We start from the raw sequence: 24,932 nt of genomic DNA, 5'->3' as shown, positions 1-24,932 counted from the left end.
GTATCTGGAAGGCCCAGCTGCTGGTGAGTCAGTATCCTGGCAAAAACTACACCATGAAGGCAAAAGAACAGTCCAAGCAACTCCATGAAAAGCTAATTGAAAAGCACAAGTCAGGAGATGGATACAAGAATGTCCCTTGGACAGTTAAGTCAATCATCAAGAAATGGAAAGAGTATGGCACAGCTGTAAATCTGCCAGGAGCAGGCCGTCCTCAAAAGCTGAGCGACCGTGCAAGAGTGGGACGAGTGAGGGAGGCCACCAAGAGACCTATGACAACTCTGGAGGAGTTACAAGCTTCAGTGGCTGAGATGGGAGAGACTGCACATACCACAACTGTTGCCCGGGTGCTTCACCAATCGCAGCTTTATGGGAGAGTGGCAAAGAGAAAGCCACTGTTGAAAAAAAAACTCACATGAAATCTTGACTAGAGTTGGCCAGAAGGCATGTGGGAGACTCTGAAGTCAGCTGAAACCAAAATTGAGCTTTTTGGCCATCAGACGAAACACTATGTTTGATGAAGCCAAGCACCGCACATCATCAGAAACATACCATCCCTAAAGCTACAGAGGAATGGTTTAAAAACAAAGTAGTCCTGGAGTGGCCAAGTCAGAGTCCAGAAGTTAATTCAATTGAGAATTTGTGGCTGAACTTGAAAAGGGCTGTTCACTTAATCCCCATGCAATCTGACAGAGTTTAAGCAATTTTCTAAAGAGAATGGGGAAAATTTGCAGTGTCCAGATGTGCAAAGACCTATCCACACAGACTCTAGGCTGTAATTTCTGTCAAAGGTGCATCTACTAAACACTGACTTGAAGGGGTGAGTAATTATACAGTAAGTTATTTTGTGTTTATTAATTGGGATAAATTTAGACCAATTTTTAGAAATTTGTTTTCAATTTGACACAAGAGTTTTTTGTTGATCAGTGTCAAAAAAGCTAAATTCAACCCACTGTAATTCAAAGTTGTAAAACAATAAAACATGAAAACTTCTAGGGGAGCGGAGTGCACTGTATCTTTCTCTCTATAGTTATCTATCTATAACTTTTGACATATTGACTGGGAGTCCTCCACTTTAAAAGGACTAGGTGGGATAGTGTTTGTCAAATGTGTTCAAGAAAGTTTCCTTGTCAATATGTAGAAGTCCCAAGGAGAGTGTGCAATGCTCGGTCTGCTTTTAGGGAACGAGATGCACAGGTGCCAGAGATTGTGTAGGGGAGCATTTTGCATCCAATGACCACAATATGGAAAAAGATTGGTCTGGTCTGCAGATTGAGTTTCTAAATTGGAGAAAGGGCGATTTCGATGGTATCTGAAATGATCTGGCAAGTGTGGATGAGGAAATTGTGGATTATGATCACTTTCCCTTCGGGAACACTGATCACAATATGATCGAGTTCACTTTGAAATTTGAGGAGGAGAAACTAAATTCCAATATGTCAGTTTGTCAGTGGAATAAAGCAGTGGTCCCCAACCACCGGGCCGCAAAGCATGTGCTACCGGGCCGTGAGGAAATGATACGAGTCAGCTGCACCTTTCCTCATTCCCTGTCACGCCCTCTGTTGAACTTGAACATAGGGTTGCCAAATGTCCCGTATTTGCCAGGGCACCCCGTATATTGGGCTAAGTTGGTTTGTCCCGTATTTCCCCCGCTAAGGTAGAGCATTCCTATGAAACCTCTGGTTCCAAAATGGCATAAAGCGAAGAAGCAATTACCATTAGTTTATATGGGAAAAATTTTTGAGCGTTCCCAGACCCAAAAAATAACCTACCAAAATAACACATAAAACCTAAAATAACATTAGATGAAGGCAAAACCGATTTGGCGGGGGGGGGGAAAATCGGCACATACGGGCATGCGCACAATTCGCACATCACGCACGCGCACACAGGTGCCTGCGCAAGGCTTCATGGGTCATGGTAGTCTTTCCTGGGGTAAAGTGTCCCGGGATTTGACTGCTACTTTTGTCCCATATTTGGGAGTGAGAAAGTTGGCAACCCTAACTGTAAAAGACCTGTTGAGGTGAGTTTAACCCTACTTGAACACCCGCCCCCCCGGTTGGACGGTCCGCAGTGCAAAAAAGGTTGGGGACCCCTAGATTAAAGGAAATTACAATGGCAAAGTTGACGGGAAAGAGACACGAGCAGGAAGGACAGCAGAGCAGCAATGGCTGGAGTTTCTGTGAAAAATGAGGAAAGTGCAAGACTGATATATTCCAGATAAGAAGAAATTTTCAAAGGGAAGAAGGACACAACCGTGAAGTCAGAGCCAAAGTAAAAGCAAAAGAGAGGGCATACAAGGAAGCCAAACCTAATGGGAAGATACAGGATTGGGAAGCTTTTAAAAACTTGCAGTAGGAAACTAAGAAGGTCATTAGAAAGGAAAAGACGAATTATGATAGGAAGCTGGTGACTAATATCAAAGATACAAAGCTTTTTTAAGTATATAAAGGGTAAAAGAGAGTTGAAGGTATATATAGGACTAATAGAAAATAACGTAGGAGATATTGTAATGAGAGATGCAGAGATGGCAGAGGAACTGAATGCGTATTCTGCATCACTCTTCACAGTGGAAGATGTCTGCAGTATACCGGACATTCAGGAGTGTCCGGGAAGTGAAGTATATGCAGTGAAAATTACAACTGAGAAGGTGCTCAGGAAGCTTAATGGTCTGAGGGTGGATAAATCTCCTGGACCTGATGGAATGCACCCTTGGGTTCTGAAGGAAGTAGCTGGAGAGATTGCGGAGGCATTAGCAATGATCTTTCAAGAATCGATAAATTCTGGCATGGTACTGTGCTCAGTTCTGGTCGCATAGAAAGCATGCAGAGGAGATTTGCAAGGATGTTGCCTGGATTGGGGAATATGCCTTATGAGAATGGGTTGAGTGAACTCGGCCTTTTCTCCTTGGAGCGACGGAGGATGAGAGGTGACCTGATAGAGGTGTATAAGATGATGAGAGGCATTGATCGTGTGGATAGTCAGAGGCTTTTTACCAGGGCTGAAATGGCTAACACAAGAGGGCACAGGTTTAAGGTGCTTGAAAGTAGGTACAGGGGTAAGTTTTTTAGACAGAGAGCAGTGAGTGCATGGAATGGGCTGCCGGCAGCGGTAGAGACGGAAATGGTAGGGTCTCTTAAGAGACTCCTGGATGGATACATGGAGCTTCGAAAAATAGAGGGCTATGGTAGTTCTAAGGTAGGGACATGTTCGGCACAGCTTTGTGGGCCGAAGGGCCTGTATTGTGCTGTAGGTTTTCTATGTTTCTATGTACCAAATGACTGGAAAATTGCAAATGTCATTCCGCTATTTAAGAAGGGTGGGAGGCAGCAGAAAGGAAACTATAGACCTGTTAGCCTGACATCAGTGTCTGAAAGTTGTTGGAATCGATTGTTAGGGATGAGATTATGGAGTACCTGGAGGCGTATGACAAGATAGGCCAAAGCCAGCATGGTTTCCTGAAAGGAAAACCCTGCCTGACTAACCTACTGCAATTCTTTGAGGAAATTACAAGCAGGGTAGACAAAGGAGATGCAGTGGATGTGGTGTACTTGGATTTTCAGAAGGCCTTTGACAAGGTGCCACACATGAGGCTGCTTAGCAAGATAAGAGCCCATGGAATTACAGGGAAGTTACTAGCATGGGTGGAGCATTGGCTGATTGGCAGAAATCAGAGAGTGGGAATAAAGGGATCCTATTCTCTCTAGCTGCTGGTTACCAGTGGAGTTCCACAGGGGTCGGTGTTGGGACCACTGCTTTTTACGATGTATGTTAATAATTTGGAATATCGGATTAATGGATTTGAGGCTAAATTTGCCGATGATATAAAGATAGGTGGAGGAGCGGGTAGTGTTGGGGAAACAGAGAGCCTGCAGAGAGACTTGGATAGTTTAGGGAAATGGGCAAAGAAGTGGCAAATGAAACACAATGTTGGAAAGTGTATGGTCATGCACTTTGGTGGAAGAAATAAACAGGCAGACTATTATTTAGATGGACAGAGAATTCAAAATGCAGAGATGCAAAGGTACTTGGGAGTCCTTGTGCAGGATACCCTAAAGGTTAACCTCCAGGTTGAATTAGTTATGAAGAAGGCAAATGCAATGTTGGCACTCATTTCTAGAGGTATAGAATATAAGAGCCGGGATGTGACGTTGAGGCTCTATAAAGCACTCATGAGACCACACTTGGAGTATCGTGTGCGGTTTTGGGCTCCTTATTTTAGAAAGGATATACTGACATTGGAGAGGGTTCAGAGAAGATTCATGAGAATGATTCCAGGAATGAAAGGGTTACTGTTTGAAGAACGTATGGCAGCTCTTGGGCTGTATTCCCTGTAGTTCAGGAGAATGAGGGGAGATCTCAGAGAAACATTCCAAATGTTAAAAGGCCTGAACAGATTAGATATGACAAAGTTGTTTCCCATGATAGGGGAGTCCAGGACAAGAGGGCCTGACTTTAGGATTGAAGGATGTTCTTTTACAACTGAGATGCAGAGAAATTACTTTAGTTAGAGGCTGGTAAATCTGTGGAAATTGTTGCCACGAGCAGCTGTGGAGGCCAAGTCATTGGGTGCATTTAAGGCAGAGAGAGATAGGTTCTTGATTAGCCAGGGCATCAAAGGGTATGGGGAGAAAGCAGGGGAGTGGGGATGACTGGATCAGCCCATGAATGAATGGCGGAGCAGATTTGATGGGCCGAATGGCCCACTTCTGTTCCTATATCTTATGGTCTTATGGATTGGGACAGGCTGTTTGCTGGCAAAGTTGTACTTGGTAAGTGGGAGACGTTCTAAAGTGAAAATTTGAGAGTGCAGAGCTTGTATGTGCCTGTCAGACTACAAGATTAAGATAAGAGGTACAGAGAACCTTGGTTTTCAAGAGATCCTGAGACGCTGGTTAAGAGAGAAAAGGAAGTGCCCAGCAGGTATAGGCAGGTAGGAACAAATGGGGTGCTTATGGAGTACAAGAAATCCTGGAGAACATTGGAGAAATAAATCAGGAGGGCTAAAAGAAGGCATGAAGTTGCCCTGGCAGCAAGGTGAAAGAGAATCCTAAGGAATTCTACAGATATATTAAGAGCAAAAAGATTGTAAGGGACAAAACGGATCCTCTGGAAGATCAGAATGGTAATCCATGCGTGGACCAAAAGAGATGGGGAAGTTCTTAAATGAATTCTTTGCATCTTTATTTACTCAGGAGACAGACACAGTCCATAGAAATGAGGCAAGATGGCTTCAATTTCACGAAGCCGATACAGATTACAGAGGAGGAGGGGTTTGCTACCTTGAGGCAAATCAGGGTGGATAAACCCCCAGAGCCTGACAAGGTGTTGCCTCAGACCCTAGGGGAGGCAAGTGCAGAAATTGCAGAGGATTGGAGGATGGCCAATGTTCTTGCACTGTTTAAAAAAAGTTCTTCAAATAAACCAAGCAATTATAGGCCAGTGAGCCTTACATCTTTAGTGGAAAAATTATTGGTAGATATTCTAATGGACCTGATATATCAGTATTTGGATAGACGTAGACTGATTAAGGATAGCCACCATGGCTTCATGTGTGGAAGGTCATGTATAACCAATCTTACAGAGTAGTAAATTGGATTAGACATTGGCTTTGTGGGAGGCCAGAGAGTGGTAGCAGATGGTTGCCTCTCTGACCGGTGGAATGACAGTGGCGTGCGGGGTTCATTGTTGTTTGTCATCTATATCGATAACCTGGATGATAATGTGGTTAACTGGATCACAAATTTATGGATGACACCCAGACTGGGGGTGTAGTATACAGAGAGGGAGACTGTCAGAGCCTGGCAGTGGGATCTGGACCAGCTGGAAAAATGGCAGATGGAATTTAATGCAGACAAGTGCAATCATGGATAAAGCAGTGACTGATTGGCAGGAGGCAAAAATTTGGAATAAAGAGAGACTTTTCCAGCTGGCTGCCAGTGATAAGTGATGTTCCACAGGAGTCTTTGTGGGGACCAATTCTTTTTATGTTATATGTCAAAGATTTGGGTGATGGAATTAATGGCTTTGTTACAAAGATTGCAGACAATATGAAGATTGGTGGTGACTTTGAGGGAGTAGAGAGGCTACAGGAGGACTTGGATGAGGAGAGTGGGTGAAGAACTGGCAGATGGAATACAGTGTCAGGAAGTGTATGGTCATGCACTTTGGTACAAGAAATGAAAGGGTTGACTATTTTCTAAGTGGAGAGAAAAAAAAAAGATTGAGGCACAAAGGGATTTGAGTCGTTATGCAGGATCCCTTAAATGTTGATTTGAAGGTTGAGTTTGTGGTGAGGAAGGCAAGTGTGAATTTAGCATTCATTTCAAGAGGACTAGAAAATAAAAGCAAGGATGTAATGTTGAGACTTTATAAAGCACTAGAGAGGCCTCACTTGGAGTATTGCAAGCAGTTTTGGGCCCCTTTTCTTAGAAAGGATGTGTTGAAACCAGAGAGGGTTCAAAGGAGGTCCACAAAAATGATTTTGGGATTGAACGTCTTGTTGTATGAAGAGAGTTTGATGGCTCTGGGCCTGCATTCACTGGAATTCAGAAGAATGAGGGGTGACCTCATTGAAACCTATCGAATGGTGAAAGGCCTCGATAGAGTGGATGCGGAGAAGATGATTCCTGTGGTGGGAGAGTGTAAGACCAGAGAACACAGCCTCAGAAAAGAGGGGTGTCCTTTTGGAAGGGAAATGAGGAGGAATTTCTTTAGCCAGAGAGTGGTGAATCTGTGGAAACCATTGCCACTGGCAGCTGCAGGAGGCTAAGCCTTTATGCATATTTAAGGCAGAGGTTAATCAATTCTTGGTTAGTCTCGATATGAAGGGATAAAGGGGATGGTGGGGGGTGGCAGGAGACGGGAGCTGAGAGGAAAAATGGATCAGACATGATGAAACAGTGACACAGACTTGATGGGCCAAATGGCCTGATTCTTCTCCTATATCTTGTGGTCTTATGGTGTTGCATTTTGGTAGGACCAGCCAGAGTAGGGCTTACACAGTGAACGGTAGGGCACTGAGGGGTGCTGTAGAGTAAAGGGATCTGGGAATACAGATCCAAAGTTCGTAGAAAGTGGTGTCACAGGTAGGTACAGTCGTAAAGAAAGCTTTTGGCACATTGGCCTTCATAAATCAAAGTATTGAGTACAGGAGAAGGGATGGAATGAAGTTGTGTAAGACATTGGGGAGGCCTAATTTGGAGAATTGTGTGCAGTTTTGGTCACCTACCTACGGGAAAGATGTAAACAAGGTTGAAAGAGTACAGAGAAACACTCACAGGGGTGTTGCTGGGTCTGAAAGACCTGAGTTATAAGCACTTCATTGCTCAGAACGAAGAAGATTGAGAGGAGATTTGATGGAGGTATACAAAATTATGAGGGGTACAGACAGGGTAAATGCAAGCAGGCCTTTTTCCTTGAGCTTTGGTGAGACTACAACCCGATGTCTGGGTTAAGGGTGAAAGGTGAGAAGTTTAAGGGGAACATGAGGGGAAACTTCTTCACTCAGAGGGGCATGAGAGTGTGGAACGAGCTGCCGGCACAGGTAGTGCATGCGAGTTCGATTTCAATGTTTGAGAGGACATTGGATAGGTGTGTCGATATTAGAAATATGGATGGCTGTGGTCCTGGTGCAGGCTGATGGGAGTAGACAGTTTAAATAATTTGGTATGGACTAGATTAGCCAAAGAGCCTGTTTCTGTGCTGTACTTCTGTATCTCTCTGTGCCTGTCTCCTCTCTCCCTCCCCTCTGGTACAGAAGCTGGGCCCCAACAAACCCCACCAGCCCCCCCTCCCCCAGCATGGCCACTCCTGAGGCACACCCGCTCCCATACCATCGCCCTGCCCCAAGCTCTGATCCCTCACACCCACACAAACTGACGGGGTACAGTCCACGCCGTCTTTGCCACCATCCACCTCTCCACCTTGCCTCTTGGCCTCCTGACTGCAGCAGGGACGGACCAGCGGTTCTGGCCAGCAGAGAGCGGAGGGACTGAATGGTATGCATAGTATGACATTCGCCAGAGCAGCTGACTGAAGGTGGTATGACCAAAATGGGGAGTTTGTGTATTTGGGAGACGGTCACCATTTCGGGCTTGGAACCTTCATGAGGTTGCATTCCCCCTCCCTCCCTCCACAGACCCTTCACCCCACCCAACCCTGTGGACCCCCCATCAGCACATGTCTCCCCAATCCTCCTCCACATCGTGTTGTGAAGGGAGGCACCGGGCTGGGGGAGGAGGAGGGAGAGTGGGAGGCGTTGGTGTCGGGGGTGGGGGAGTGTCTGCAGAGGGGAGTAGGTTGGATGGGGTGGCTGTGTAGTGTCTGTTCTGTGTTTAAAACTGATGGGTCCCTCATCCTCAGGATCACTCGGAACCGGCCATTGGGGCGGCTGCCACTATGGCCCATGAGATTGGCCACAACCTGGGACTGGCCCACGATGGCGTTGGCTGCTGCAAGCAGGCCTCAGCTGAGCAGGGAGGCTGCATCATGGCGGCTGCCACAGGGTGAGGACATGGAGACACTCCTGACACCCCCACCCCCTGAAACCCCTCCAACACCCCCACCCCCTGAAACCCCCGATGGCTTGGGTGGATGACGGACCTGCCGCTTTGTGGCGAAGTCTGCAGACAGTATGAAGAGAGGAGGTGAGAAAGCAGAGGGGCCACAGAGGATGTATACAGATAGGGAGAATGGGCCAAGAAATGGCAGCTGGAATACAGTGTCGGGAATTGTATGGCCATGCACTAAATTCAAGCAAACTGTTTTCTAAATGGAGAGAAAATTCAAAATTCCGAGAAGCAAAGAACTTGGGAGTCCTTGAGCTGGATTCCCCGAAGGTGGATTTGCACAGTGAGTCTGTTCTGTGGTGAGGAAGGCAAACGCAGTGTTAGCATTAATTTCTTTTCAAGAGGACTAGAATATTAAAGCAAGGAAGTAATGTTGAGACTTTACAAAGCGCTGGCGAGGCCTCACTTGGAGTATTGTGAGCAGGTTTGAGCCCTGTATCGTAGAAAAGAAGTGCTGAAACTGGAGAGAGTTCAAAGGAAGTTCACAAAGCTGTGGAGGCCAATTCTTCAGGTGTATTTAAGCAGATGTGGATAGATTCTTGATTATACAGGGCACGAAGAGATAAGGAGGTAAAGTAGGAGGAGCTGAGAGGGAAAATGGATCAGCCATGAAGAGATGATGGAGCAGACTCGATGGGTCAAAGGCCTATGATTATGCTGTAGTATCTCATGGTTTGATGGTCATCCCAGGGACTACACTGACTTGCCAACACAGAGACACTGCTGACCACCTGGCATGCACAGCAAGATTCCAGAGACACCGTCAACCACCTCGACGTCAGTCACTCATCTCCCTCTCCCTCAGACACTCACTCTCCCGAAGATCTTCACTTCGCACTCCCTGGCCCTCGGGCACCCATTCCCGAGGGTCTTCACACCGCTCAGCGTCTCCCTCTCACTCAGACACCCATTCTCCCAAGGAGCTCTTCCACACCATCGGTCACCCGTTCCCGGGGGTCTTCACTCCGCTGTTCTTCCCCCTCAGAAACCCATTCACCCAGTGGTCTTCACTCCGCACTCCCCTCTCTCTCCCCCTCAGATACCTGTTCCCAAGGGTCTTCACTCCACTCTCCCTCTCCCTTTGACACTCATTCACCCGAGGATCTTCACTCCGCACTCCCTCGCCCTCAGACACCCATTCCTGGGGGTCTTCACTCTGCTGTCCCTCTTTACGTCCCTCGGACACCCATTCTCCTCAGGATTTTCACTGACCTCCCTCGCCCTCAGACAGTCATTCCCGAGGGTCTTCACTTCACTCTCCCTCTCCCTCAGACTCCCATTCACCCGAGGATCTTCACTCTGCACTCCCTCTCTCAGACACCCGTTCCCGAGGGTCTTCACTCCGCTCTCCCTCTCTGACACCCGTTCCCGAGGGTCTTCACTCCGCTCTCCCTCTCTCAGACACCCGTTCCCGAGGGTCTTCACTCCGCTCTCCCTCTCTCAGACACCCGTTCCTGAGGGTCTTCACTCCCCGCTCTCCCTCCCTCAGACACCCGTTCCCGAGGGTCTTCACTCCCCGCTCTCCCTCCCTCAGACACCCGTTCCCGAGGGTCTTCACTCCCCGCTCTCCCTCCCTCAGACACCCGTTCCCAAGGGTCTTCACTCCCCGCTCTCCCTCCCTCAGACACCCGTTCCCGAGGGTCTTCACTCCGCTCTCCCTCCCTCAGACACCCGTTCCCGAGGGTCTTCACTCCACTCTCCCTCCCTCAGACACCCGTTCCCGAGGGTCTTCAGCTCCTGTAGCCATTCGGACCTACGGTTTTACCTTCGGCGTGGAGGAGGTGTGTGCTTGTATAACCGGCCGGATATGGAGAGACTGTACGGAGCTCGACGCTGTGGTAATGGCTACCTAGAGGCCGAGGAAGAGTGCGACTGTGGAGAGGTGCAGGTCAGTGGGGTGTGGGGCGATAACCGAAAGGATGGGAACGACAGTAGCAGGGGTTTGAGATCCTGATGGGGGCTGTAATTGGCGGGAAGGTTGGGGTGACTGAGAGAGGTGATGTGGTGTGATAAATTTAATAGTGATTGGTACGGGGACAGTAACCTGACCAGTACAGGCACAGGGCAGTGTGCAGAACCTGTCTGTACGGCGAGGCCGGTGTACGGCCACTTCCGGACATTAATACTCTCTGCTTGTGTTACAGGAGTGTGCGAACCCGTGTTGCAACGCCAATAACTGCACCCTTACTCCAGGCGCCCAGTGTGCACACGGAGTGTGCTGCAGGCAGTGCAAGGTACGATTCCAGGATGCTGTCTTTCCCAGGAACACCCCTGACTGCCCCTGGGCCTGGGGTCAGGTGGCTTATTATGCCCTCACTGCCCGCAGATCTTTATTACCATAAGATGTTGGAGCACAATTAGACCATTTGGTACATTTTGTCTGCCCGCCATTCCATCAAGGCTGATTTATTGTCCCTCTCAACAGTCTCTTGCCTTCTCCCTGTAACCTTTGATGTCCGGACTAATTAAGAACCTATTAAGGTCTGCTTTAAATATACCCAATAACCGGGCCTCCACAGGTGTCTGTGGCAATGAATTCCACAGATTCACTCCCCGCTGGCTAAAGAAATTCTTTCTCATCTCTTATCTGAAGGGATGTCCTTGTATTTGGAGGCTGTGCTTTTTGATCCCACTGTATTCAGGCCTTTCAGTATTCAAAAGGTTTCAGTGAGATCCACCCTCACTCTTCTAAACTTCAGCAAGTACAGGCCCAGAGCCATTCACACAGTAACCCTTTCATCCTGGGATAATTCTCGTGAACCTCCTCTGAACCCTCTCCAATGCCAGTAGATCCTTTCTTAGATTAACCCTGATCCTTGCTGCTCACATACATTTATTACCCTGAATATTTATTAAGCCCCAGCCCCCCACTTGTGCAACAGTCACCGTGGCCGTGTGCTGTCTCACAATGTGATGTTGGTTTGGAGGAGGTGATAATAGTGATTGCTGAGAAGAGGATGGTGTGTGTTGTCAACGTGGACATCAGTGAAGCTTTGGCATGGATCCTCGTGTTAGGCTGGTCCAGGAGTCACCAGGGATCCACACCGACTTGGGAAGTTGTCAGGCACTGGAGCTAGAGAGTGATGGTGATGTTCAGTAATCAATCAATCCACTCACACCACTGTCAGGCACTGGCTTGTACATGCCCTTGCCCACCCCGGCGTCAGCCTCTGGGAACACAGAGACTATTGAGTTGTAATCAAATCACAAAGGAGAAAATCTGCTGATGCTGCAAATCCAAGCAACACACACAAAATGCTGGAGGAATTCAGCATTCATTGGCTTCGTCGGTATAACCACCGGCCACTTTGAATGAGCATCCTCAGCCATCACAAACATGGAGTCCAGGAATGGCCCAGCAAAGTCAATATGTACTCTTTGCCATAGTGATGATGGCCACTCCCACGGGTGTAATGGTGCTTGTCCAAGTGCATTTTGAACTTTTTGGAATCGTGAACAGCTTTTGGTCAAGTCTTCAATCTGTCTGTTGATTCCTGGTCACCACACGTAGCTCTGGGTGAGACTCTTCATCTTGACTGTACCCGGGTGTCCTTCATGTACTCTGGTGTGCAGTTTCGAGGAACCAGAACATGAGATCCACACATCAGCGTTCTTTAACATACTGAAGTTGATCTCATCTCACTGAGAACTCTGGAAACAGGATTGCCATGACCTGGCCAGACTTTTGATAATGTTGGGTCATTCATTGTTGTTCTTTGTATTTCAGAATTTGTTACTGGTGACTGGTCCACCAATGCTGTGTGAACCATTTCTGCTTGGTCATAGAATGAAAACTTTTCTTCTTCAGTTGTCAACAGTGGAAGATGTGACAAGCTGTCAGCATTGCTGTGTTGTTTGGTACCTTGAACTTTATGTCATCAGAGTGGGCTCCTGGGAAAGGTGCCCAACGTTGCAACCGGGCAGCAGTCGTCACTGGAATTCCCTTCCTGGCACAAGGGGCTGGTGATCTGTCACTAGCATAAACTTTTGTCCGTAAAGGTAGTGGTTGAACCTCTTTATTCCTCATACTGGACCAAGAGCCTCTTTGTTGATCTGTGTGTAGTTGTGTTCTGTGCTCATCAGTGATCTTGAAGCAATCAGGCATTCAGATCCATCTTTCAGAATGTGTGAGAAAATAGACCCAGTGCCATAAGGGGACACATTGCACGCCAGTCTGATGGGCAGAGATGGATCACAATGGATGAGCAGTTTGTTGGATGTTATTAGTCTCTTTATTTCCTTGAATGCTCTTTCACATCTTTCTGACCATTCCCGCTTAGCTTCTGTCTGCAACAGTGCATTCAATGGGTGCATCACTGTAGCAATGGTTTGGGAGAAACCGGTGGTAGTAGTTTACAAAGCCCAAGTATGACCAGAGTTGTGACACATCTTCCAGTTGGGTGCCTGTCGCACTGCTTCAATCTTGTCTTGTGACTTGTGTAAGCCATGTTTGTCCACAATATGAGATTTCATTCTTGAAAAACTCACATTTCTCACTCTTTGCGCACAGACCTTACCAAGGTTCTGGAGGTGCTCTTCATCAATCTTGCCATTGACGATGATGCCATCGAGGTAACATTGTGTTCCTGGGATATCTTGGAACACTTGGTCCATTGTTCTTTGCCAAATTTCTGGAGCTGATGCGACGCCAAAGACGAGACGATTATACTGGAACAGTCCCTTGTGAGTGTTGATTGTGAGGAAATTCCTGCTTGATTCTCAATCTCCATTTGCAGATAGGCTTGTGACAAGTCAATCTTTGAAAACCTCTCCCCACCTACCAAAGGTGCAAAAATGTCTTCTATTTGTGGCAGGGGATACTGCACAGTACACAGCACCGGGTTGATGCTCACTTTGAAATCTCCACAAATTACGAACTGTTCCGGACTTCCCTTTCTTGATCACTGGGTCAATGGGCACGGCCCAGTCACTCCACTCTATGCTTGAGAGAATTCCAGACACCCCAAGTCTGAAGTTCAGTGTCCACTTTAGGACGTAGTGCGTAAGGCACTGGACATGCTTTTGGAATCTTGCTGTTGCTGTTTTAGGCAGTTCGTTTCTGTTCTGCTAGCCTTTGAGTTTACCAATCCCCTTCTCAAATACCTTCTCAGAATCAGAATCAGGTTTATTATCACTGGCACGTGTCGTGAATTTTGTTAACTTAACAGCAGCAGTTCAATGCAATACATAATCTAGCAGAGAGAAAAAAAAATAAAATAAATAAGTAAATCAATTACAGTATATGTATATTGAATAGATTAAAAATAGTCAAAAACCAGAAATAATATATATTTAAGAAGTGAGGTAGTGTCAAGGGTTCAATGTCCATTTAGGAATCAGATGGCAGAGGGGAAGAAGCTGTTCCTGAATCACTGAGTGTGTGCCTTCAGGCTTCTGTACCTCCCACCTGATGGTAACAGTGAGAAAAGGGCATGCCCTGGGTGCTGGAGGTCCTTAATAATGGACACTGACTTTCTGAGACACCGATCCCTGAAGATGTCCTGGGTACTTTGTAGGCTCATACTCAAGATAGAGCCAACTAAATTTACAACCCTCTGCAGCTTCTTTCGGTCCTGTGCAGTAGCCCCCCCCCACCCACGCCATAGCAGACAGTGATGCAGCCTGTCAGAATGTTCTCCACAGTACACCAATCATGGGATTGAGTTTGAGCCGAGAGGTAATGTTACAGCTATTTAAGACTGTCGCGGAAAAAGAATACTCGGACCCGGAGGGAGAGTGTGGTAGAAAATTCTTTATTTGTCACATGATATCACGGGGAGCCCAGCACCTAAAGGTGCGGTCCTGGAGCTCCGTCAAACAAGAAAACTCAGTCATATTTATACATGAATGGTACGTGACAAGAGACACGTAGGTGGATTTTTTTTACAGAAGTAAAGGTCACGTGCCTCAGGACATTGTATGATCAGATAATTCCTTATTTGAACATTTGTCGAGCATTTTCAGAGAATGCTACAGAATAGGGAAGTAGCAAAAATATGTTCTTGAGAAGCAACACATTTTACTTAAGTGTCAGTTTTCAAAAACTATATCAGGCAAGCTGGCTCAACCACAGACATCTAAAAATTCTCAGAACAAAGAAGTACAGATACAGTTAATTTTGTGTCTCGGTTGCAAGTCACATTTCAATCACTGAGTACATTAGTTACAGATAAATGCTTGTAGACTTCAAATTCACATTTTTAAACAGATCATTAACCCCTCAATGCCCATTACAATGTAAGGCCTTCATATTTTCTCCCACAAAGACCCTGGTCAGACCCCACTTGGAGTACTGTGCTCAGTTCTGGTCACCTCACTACAGGAAGGATGTGGAAACCATAGAAAGCGTGCAGAGGAGATTTACAAGGATGTTGCCTGGATTGGGGAGCATGCCTTATGAGAATAGGTTGAGTGAACTTGGCCTTTTCTCCTTGGAGCGACGGAGGATGAGAGGTGACCTGATAGAGGTGTATAAGATGATGAGAGGCATTGACCGTGTGGATAGTCAGAGGCTTTTTCCCTGGGCTGAAATGGCTAGCACGAGAGGGCATAGTTTTAAGGTGCTTAGAAGTAGGTACAGAGGAGATGTCAGGGGTAAGTTTTTTATGCAAAGAGGGGTGAGTGCATGGAATGGGCTGCTGGCGGTGGTGGTGGGGGCAGATACGATAGGGTTTTTTAAGAGACTCCTGGATAGGTACATGGAGCTCAGAAAAATAGAGGACTGTGGGTAACCCTAGGTAATTTCTAAGGTAAGGTCATGTTTGGCAGAGCTTTGTGGGCCAAAGGGCCTGTATTGTGCTACAGATTTTCTATGTTTCTATGTTTTTGAGAGTATTTGTTGACATACCAAATCTCCTCAAACTCCTAATGAAGTATAGTCGCTGTCTTGCCTTCTGTGTAACTGCATCAATATGTTGGGACCAAGTTAGATCCTCAGCGATCTTAACACCCAGGAACTTGAAACCACTCACTCTCTCCACTTCTGATCCCTCTATGGGGATTGGTATGTGTTCCTTCGACTTACTCTTCCTGAAGTCCACAATCAGCTCTGTCTTACTGACGTTGAGTGCCAGGTTGTTGCTGCGACACCACTCCACTAGTTGGCATATCTCAGTCCTGTACGCCCTCTCATCACCACCTGAGATTCTACCAACTATGGTTGTATCGTCAGCAAATTTATAGATGATAATTAAGCTATGCCTAGCCACACAGTCGTGTATACAGAGAGTAGAGCAGTGGGCTAAGCACACACCCCTGAGGTGTACCAGTATTCATCGTCAGCAAGGAGGAGATGTTATCACCAATCCACACAGATTGTGGTCTTCTGGTTAGGAAGTCCAGATTCCAATTGCAGAGGGAGATGCAGAGGCCCAGGTTCTGTAACTTCTCAGTCAGGATTGTGGGAATGCTGAGCTGTAGTCGATGAACAGCATCCTGACATAGGTTCTTGTGTTGTCCAGGTGGCCTAAAGCAGTGTGAAGAGCCATTGGGATTGCATCTGCCATTGACCTATTGTGGCAATAGGTCCAGGTCCTTGCTGAGGCAAGACTGACTAGATCAACCTCTCTAAGCATTTCATCACTGTAGATGTGAGTGCTGCCGGGTGATAGTCATTAATGCAGCTCACGTTATTGTTCTTAGGCTGTGGTACAATTATTGCCTGTTTGAAGCAAGTGGGAACTTCTGCCCATAGCAGTGAGCGGTTGAAAATGTCCTTGAATACTCACGCAGTTGGTTGGCACAGGTTTTCAAAGCCTCACCAGGTACTCCATCGGGACCTTCCACCTTGCAAGGGTTCACTCTCTTTATAGACAGCCTAATATCGGCTTCTGAGACAGAGATCACAGGGCTGCTCATTAGCATTAAGCAGCTGGACAGTCTCTGGTTAGTGCTACCTGGTTAGGCTGCAGTTGCCTGTTGAGGACAGATGAGAGCTTTGATTCAGTGACAGTCTAGTTGGATTTTTCTCAACCATTCATGTCCAAAAGGAGCTGGCTTCCGCTTTTCAATACGTAGAGCTCTAACTGCTGTGTTTGGCCTGCACGTGTTACATTCACCTTCAGTTTGCTGTTGAGAGACACTTCTTTGCCTGTGTAGGTCTTCAGCAGCACTGAAGTTTCCTCTGATGATATCTCAGAAAGCAGTCTGTTGTAGTCAGCCACTGAAGTTATTGACAAAGCTGACCCTGTGTCCAGCTCCATTTTCAGTTTTACACCAGACACAACTATTGTGATCCAGGTGACTTTCTGATCCGTCAGCCATACTATGCAGTTCCAGGTATGAGAGTTCACTTTCGTCAGGCTCTGTTTTATCTGTTTCGGTTTTACATTTGGTTAATTTCGTGTCTGAAACTTTTCACTCAGTGTGTTCTTCCTCTTTGGTTCTGCTTTTTGTCTGCCTTGCACATTCTTTCTGTGACCTTGTCTATGATACTTCCTGCAAACTTTTTCTTTGAAACAACGGTCACTTGTTTCATGGGAGGATTTGCTACATCGATAACATTTTTGGCTTGTTGCACTATTCAGGAACATTTTGTGCACTTCACATTCTAACCTCCTTTTCTGTAGTTCTGCGGCATCATTTGCTGTAGTCTCTATTGCAATGGTCAATGTCCATTCTAAGGTTAGGTCTCTTACTGACAGTAGCCTCGTTTGAGTGCTATGACTATGCATGCCACATATAAGCCTGTCCCTTGATGCATCAGAAAGTCAATCTCTGAAGTCACAGTACTGGGAAAGTTTGCACAGTTCTGCAATGTATTCTAAAATGCTTTCATCCTTTGATTCCTTTTGTAAAATCTATATCTCTCAGCCATTACCAGTGGTTTAGGGCTCAAGTGATTTTGTAAAATTGTAACAATTTCATTGAATGTCTTGCTTGCTGGCTTTTCAGGAGTTACTAAGTTGCATAAGAGACTATACATCCTTGCATCCATTAAGCTAGGAAGTGTGGGGGCTTTCTTTTTGTTACTCCACGTTGCTCATGTTACAATACAGTTCCACCCTCTTCAAATACAACATTCAGCTTTCATTAGCATGATCAAATTCATCAATTTTCCTGACTAAAGCCATCACCAGCTTAGTTACACTTTAAATTTGCTAGTTGCATCTTGCTCTGTGTACTATGCAGTGTTACTCACGCATCCCTTTGTTAGCGTCTGTGACGCAGCCTACTCTGTACTCTTTAACTCTTAACTCTCGTTTTGTCCCATAACTGTCGGTGCAGTTCGTGATATTTTCTGATATTCAGATCCGTACTTGTCGCCAATTTGTTCTGTCTGTGCACAACTATATATTGATTAAACAGAAGAACACATGCAGGAGATGGCTTCAACTGGTATATTCATGTTGCAGTGCGAGAGAGAGAGAGAGAGGAGATCAATATGCAGCAGTGAGTCTTGGCTGAAAGAAGGCCATAGTTGTGACCATTACATCAAAAGATATATCTTGTGTCGAAAGGACAGACAGGAAGGCAGAGATGGTGGTGTGGCTTTGTTGGGAAGAGATGGAATTATATCATTAGAAATGGGTGATATAGGGTCAGAGAATGTTAAATCTTTGTGTTTCTTAGAGTTAAGAAACTGCAAGGGTAAAAAAAAAAACCCATTATGGGAATCATATATAGGCCTCCAAATAGTAGCCAAGATGTGGGGTTGAGATTGCAAAGGGAGCTGGAAAGGGCATGTAATAAGGGTAATGACACAATTGTAATAGGGGACTTCAATATGCAAGGGGATTGGGAAAATCAGGTTGGTGTCGGATCACAAGAGACGGAATTTGTTGAATACCTACGAGATGGCTTTTTAGAGCAGCTTGTGCTTGAGCTGTCAAGGAAAGGCCATCTTAGATTGGGTGTTGTGTAGTAACCCAGATTTTGTTAGGGAGCTGAATGTAAAGGAACCCTGAGAGGGCAGTGATCATCATATGATTGAATTCATAGTGCAATTTGAGAGGGAGAAACACAAGTCATATATATCTGTATCAGAATGAAATAGAGGGAATTACAGAGGCATGAGAGAGAAGCTTGTCCAGGTGGATTGGAAGACGATACTGGCGGGGATATCGGCAGAGCAGAGATGGCTGAAGTTTCTGGGAATAGTTCACAAGGCGCAGGATAGATATGTCCTACAGAGGAAGAAGTTCTCAAATGGCAGGGGTAGGCAACCGTGGCTGACAAAGGAAGTTAAGGACTGTATAAAAGCCAAGTAAAGGGCATACTAGGTAGCAAAAGTGAGTGGGAAGTTGGATGATTGGGAAGCTTTTAAAATCCAACAAAAGGCAACTAAAAAAGCTATAAGAAGGGAAAAGATGTAATATGAGAGGAGACCAGCCAATAATATAAAGCAGGATACCAAGTTTTTTTTCAGTTTTATAAGGAGTAAAAGGGAGGTGAGAGTTGATATAGGACCACTGGAAAATGATGCTGGTGAGGTAGTAATGGGGGACAAAGAAATGGCAGATGAACTTAATGGGTACTTTGCATCTGTCTTCACTGTGGAAGACACTAGCAGTATGCCAGAGGTCCGTGAGTGTCAGGGAGCAGGAGTGAGTGCCATTGCTATTACAAAGGAAGAAGTGCTAGGCAAACTCAAAGCTCTTAAGGTGGATAAGTCACCTGGACCAGATGGACTACATCCCAGAGTCCTGAGACAGGTTGCTGAAGAGATAACAGACGCAATGGTCATGATCTTTCAAGAATCACTTGTTTCTGGCATGTCCCAGAGGACTGGAAAATTTCAAATGTTACTCCACTCTTTCAGAAGGGAGGAAGGCAAAAGAAAGGAAGTTTTGGCCAGTTAGCCTAATCTCAGTGGTTGGGAAAGTGTTGGAGTCTATTATTAAGGATGAGGTTTTGGGGTACTTGGAGACTAATAATAAAATATGTCAAAGTCAGAATGGTTTATGTAAAGGGAAATCTTGCCTGACAAATCTGTTAGAGTTCTTTGAGTAAGTCACAAGCAGGGTGGACAAAGGAGAGGCAGTGGATGTCACTTACTTGGATTTTCAGAAGGAATTTGATAAGGTGCTACACATGAGGCTGCTTAACAAGATAAAATTCAGTGGTGTTGCAGGAAAGATACTGGCATGGATAGAGGAATGGCTGACAGGCAGGAGGCAACAAAAGGGAATAAAGGGGGCCTTTTCTTGTTGGCTGCCACTGACCAGTGGTGTTCCTCAGGGGTCAGTATTGGGACTGCTACTTTTCACATTGCTTGTCAGTCATTTCAATAATGGAATTAGAAACATAGAAAACCTACAGCACAATACAGGCCCTTTGGCCTACAAAGCTGTGCTGAACATGTCCTTACCTGAGAAATTACCTAGGGTTACCCATGATTCTCTATTTTTCTGAGCTCCATCTACCTATCCAGGACTCTCTGAAAAGACCCTATCGTATCCATCTCCACCACTGTCACTGGCAGCCCATTCCAAGGACTCACTGTTCTTCATTGGTTTGATTGAGCCACAACTGCGCAAGTGTGTGGACATCAGCCAGTGAAAAGAGTTTAAAAGGAGACAGCCTTATAAAGTGTGTGTTGGAGGAGTGGGCAACAGAGTAGAGCGAGACAGAGTAGGAAGGCTTTGGCTCAACAGGGCTTCAGCGTTAACAGGTCGAGGCGAGGTAGGTTACCTGAGTAGAATACAGACAGGAGGTATGTGTGTCAGGCCGGTTGTCTGTGCTCGGTGTCAGATGTGGGAGGTCCTGGAGACACCCAGCCTCCCGGACAGCCACATCTGTGCCAGGTGCATCGAGCTGCAGCTCCTTGGGGACCGGGTTAGGGAACTGGAGATGCAGCTCGATGACCTTCATCTGGTCAGAGAAAGTGAGGAGTTGATAGAGACGAGTTATAGGCAGGTGGTCACACCGGGGCCACGGGAGACGGACAAGTGGGTAACAGTCAGGAGGGAGAAGGGGAAGAGTCAGGTACGAGAGAGTACCCCTGTGGCTGTCCCCCTTAACAATAAGTACTCCTGTTTGAATACTGTTGGGAGGGACAGCCTACCTGGGGGAAGCAACAGTGCCCGTGCCTCTGGCACAGAATCCGCCCTGTGGCTCAGAAGGGTAGGGAAAGGAAGAGGAAGGCAGTAGTGATAGGGGACTCTATAGTTAGGGGGTCAGACAGGCGATTCTGTGGACACAGGAAAGAAACTCAGATGGTAGTTTGTCTTCCAGGTGCCAGGGTCCGGGATGTTTCAGATCATGTCCACGATACCCTGCAGTGGGAGGGAGAACAGCTGGAGGTCATGGTACACATTGGTACCAATGACATAGGCAGGAAAAGGGAGGAAGTTCTGAAAACAGATGACAGGGAGTTAGGAAGGAAGTTGAGAATCAGGACCTCAAAGGTAGTAATCTCGGGATTACTGCCTGTGCCACGTGACAGTGAGTACAGGAATAGAGTGAGGTGGAGGATAAATGCGTGGCTGAGGGATTGGAGTAGGGGGCAGGGATTCAGATTTCTGGATCATTGGGTCCTCTTTTGGGGCAGGTGTGACCTGTACAAAAAGGACAGATTACACTTGAATCCCAGGGGGACCAATATCCTGGTGGGGAGGTTTGTTAAGGCTGTTGGGGAGAGTTTAAACTAGAATTGCTGGGAGGGTGGGAACCGAACTGAAGAGACAGAGGAATGGGCAGTTGGCTCACATATAGAGAAAGCTTGGATACAGTGCGAGAGGGAAGATAGACAGGTGATCGAGAAGGGACACGCTCAGACCGATGGTTTGAGATGTGTCTATTTTAATGCGAGGAGTATTATGAATAAAGCAGATGAGCTTTGAGCGTGGATCAGTACTTGGAGCTATGATGTAGTGGCCATTACAGAGACTTGGATGGTGCAGCGGCAGGAATGGTTACTTCGAGTGCTGGGTTTTAGATGTTTCAGAAAGGACAAGGAGGGAGGCAAAAGAGGTGGGGGCGTGGCACTGTTGATCAGAGATAGTGTCACGGCTGCAGAAAAGGAGGAAGACATGGAGGGATTGTCTACAGAGTCTCTGTGGGTGGAGGTTAGGAACAGGAAGGAGTCAATAAATCTACTGGGTGATTTTTATAGACCGCCAAATAGTAACAAGGACATCCAGGAGCAGATAGGGAGACAGATTCTGGAAAGGTGTAATAACAGGGTTGTTGTGGTGGGAGATTTTAATTTCCCAAGTATTGATTGGCATCTTCCTAAGTGAGGGGTTTAGTTGGGGTAAAGTTTGTTAGGTGTGTTCAGGAAGGTTTCCTGACACAATCTGTAGATAAGCCTACAAGAGGACAGGCTGTACTTGATCTGGTGTTGGGAAATGAACCTGGTCAGGTGGCAGATCTCTCAGTGGGAGAGCATTTTGGAGATAGTGATCACAATTCTATCTCTTTTACCATAGAATTGGAGAGGAGTAGGAACAGACAAGTTAGAAAAGCGTTTAATTGGAGTAAGGGGAAATATGAGGCTATCAGACAGGAACTTGGAAGCATAAATTGGAAAGAGATATTCTCAGGGAAATGTACAGAAGAAATGTGGCAAATATTCAGGGGATATTTGCGTGGAGTTCTGCATAGGTACCTTCCAATGAGACAGGGAAAAGATGGTAGGGTACAGGAACCGTAGTGTACAAAGGCTGTTTTAGTTCTAGTCAAGAAGAAAAAGAGAGCCTATGAAAGATTCAAAAAGCTAGGTAATGATAGAGAGCTGAAAGATTATAAGACGAGCAGGAAGGAGCTCAAGAAAGAACTTAGGAGAGCCAGAAGGGGCCATGAGAAGGCCTTGGCGGACGGGATTAAGGACAACCCCAAGGCATTCTACATGTATTTTAAGAGCAAGAGGATAAGACCTGAGAGAATATGATCAATCAAGTGTGACAGTGGAAAAGTGTGTATGGAACCGGAGGATATAGCAGAGGTAGTTAATGAGTGCTTTGCTTCAGTATTCACTACAGAAAAGGATTTTGGCGATTGTAGGGATGACTTACAGCGGACTGAAAAGCTTGAGCAGGTAGATATTAAGAAAGAGGTAGATATTAAGAAAGAGGATGTGCAGGAGCTTTTGGAAAGCATCAAGTTGGGTAAGTTCCTGGGACCGGATGAGATGTACTACTGTGGGAGGCGAGGGAGGAGATTGCTGAGCCTCTGGTGATGATCTTTGCATTATCAAAGAGGATGGGAGAGGTTCCGAAAGATTGGAGGGTTGAGGATGTTGTTCTCTTATTCAAGAAAGGGAGTAGAGATAGCCCAGGAAATTATAGACCAGTGAGTCTTACTTCAGTGGTTGGTAAGTTGATGGAGAAGAACCTGAGAGGCAGGATTTATGAACATTGGGAGAGGTATAATATGATTAGGAATAGTCAGCATGGCTTTGTCAAAGGCAGGTCGTGCCTTCCGAGCCTGATTGAATTTTTTGAGGATGTGACTAAACACATTGATGAAGGTAGAGCAGTAGATGCAGTGTACATGAATTTCAGTAAGGCACTTGACAAGGTACCCCATGCAAGGCTTATTGAGAAAGTAAGGAGGCATGGGATCCAAGGGGAATTGCTGGCTTTGTGGCAAAATTTGCAGATGATACGAAGATAGGTGGAGGGGTAGGTAGTGCTGAGGAAGCAATGTGATTGCAGCAGGACTTAGACAAATTGGAAGAATGGGCAAAAAAGTGGCAGATGGAATATAGTGTTGGGATATGTATGTTAATGCACTTTGGTAAAAGGAACAATATTGCAGACTATTATCTGAATAATCTGCACTATTGTCTGCACAACAAAGAGAGATGTTATGGATGTGATGGGAGGTGAGGACCTCGATACGATAGCTATCACTAAAGAAGTAGTGCTGAGCAAATTTCTGGGCCTGAAGATAGAAAAGTCCCCAGGTCCTGATGGAATGTATCCCAGGTTACTGAAAGAAATGGCAGAAGTTATAGTAGAGGCTTGGTGATGATTTACCAAAATTCTCTGGATTCTGGGCAGGTCCCAGCAGACTGGAAGGTGGCGAATGTCACGCCACTGTTCAAAAAAGGTTGTAGGCAAAAGGCAGGTAACTATAGGCCAGTTAATTTAACATCTGTAGTTGGGAAAATGCTTGAAGCTATCATTAAAGAAGAAATAGCGAGGCATCTGGAAAGAAACAGATCCATCAGGCAGACACAGCATGGATTCAGCAAAGCAGGTCCTGTTTGATAAACTTACTGGAGTTCTTTGAGGATATAATGAGTGTAGTGGATAGAGGGGAACAGATGGACGTCATTTACTTGGATTTCCATAAAGCGTTTGATAAGGTGTTGTATAAAAGACCTATCCATTAGATAAGGGTACATAGAGTTGGAGGTGATGTATTAGCATGGACAGAGGATTGGTTAATTAATATAAAGCAGAGAGTTGGGACACATGGGTGTTAGTCTGGTTGGCGATCAGTGGTGAGCAGTGTGCCACAGGGGTCAGTGCTGGACCTGCAGCTGTCCACGATATACATTAATGATCTGGAAGAGGGGACTGAGTGTAGTGTATCTGAGTTTGCTGATGATACTAAATTGAGTGGAAAAGCAAATTGTGCAGAAGTTACGGAGAGTCTGTAGAGAGATATAGATAGGTTAAGTGAGTGGGCAAGGGTCTGACAGATGGAGTACAATGCTGGTAAATGTGAGGTCATCACTTTAGAAGGAAAAATGGAAGAGCAGGTTATTATTTAAATGGTAACAGATTGCAGCATGCTGCTGTGCAGAGGGACTTGGGAGTGCTTGTGCATGAATCACAAAAGGTGATCTTTTGGACAGAGGTAAGGAGGAATTTTTTTAGCCAGAGAGAAGTGAATCTGTGGAATGCTGTGCCACAGAGTGAAGTCCATGGGTATATTTAAGGCAGGTTGATCATTTCCTGATTGGTCAGGGCAACAAAGGATATGGTGAGAAGGCAGGTGTATGGGGTTGAGCGGGATCTGGGATCAACCTTGAGCAAATAGAGTAGCAGACTCGATGGGCTGAATGGCCTAATTCTGCTCCTTTGCTTTATGATCTTATGGTTCTTACGTAGCACTAAAAGGGAGTCATTGCTGTAAAAGAAATAGATCCATACATTACTGGGGCCACAGGGAAAAAGGCAGCGGGCCAAATGGCTTCCTCCCAAGTGTGACTGGAAACTTCGGCCACCCTTCCTCCTCAGCTGTGGTTTTGTCTAATGGGATCCAGACACCCCATGTCCTGTTACACATGACTCAGCCATATCACAGTCACGTTAACCATCGCTTTAACCCCTGCGCTGCCATTCTTCAGGATATCTGTCTCAAACTTCTCTTCCCTGTTTGTTCAACATGCACGGGGAGGGAGTTAACAGCTTCCTTCCTTCCTTACTGAACCCCTGGCCTGTCTCTATCTCAACTTTAACTGCCTCCCCA

The 24,932-nt window shown here is 46.0% G+C and overlaps 1 protein-coding gene across 1 annotated transcript in view; it reads left to right on the top strand.

Moving 5' to 3' along the window:
• LOC134345897 (disintegrin and metalloproteinase domain-containing protein 33-like) overlaps nucleotides 1–24,932 on the top strand; it is a 118,400-nt gene that overhangs the window by 25,484 nt on the left and 67,984 nt on the right. Inside the window, exons 11-13 of the mRNA XM_063047241.1 lie at nucleotides 8,362–8,504; nucleotides 10,278–10,455; nucleotides 10,712–10,801. Coding sequence (XP_062903311.1) covers nucleotides 8,362–8,504; nucleotides 10,278–10,455; nucleotides 10,712–10,801 — 411 coding nt within the window. The remainder of the gene's footprint in view (nucleotides 1–8,361; nucleotides 8,505–10,277; nucleotides 10,456–10,711; nucleotides 10,802–24,932) is intronic.

The sequence above is a fragment of the Mobula hypostoma genome, chromosome 4, assembly GCF_963921235.1.
Source record: "Mobula hypostoma chromosome 4, sMobHyp1.1, whole genome shotgun sequence".
Classification (NCBI taxonomy): Eukaryota; Metazoa; Chordata; class Chondrichthyes; order Myliobatiformes; family Myliobatidae; genus Mobula; species Mobula hypostoma.
Note: the sequence above shows the minus strand (reverse complement) of the source record. Positions and strands in the feature narration are given on the sequence as shown.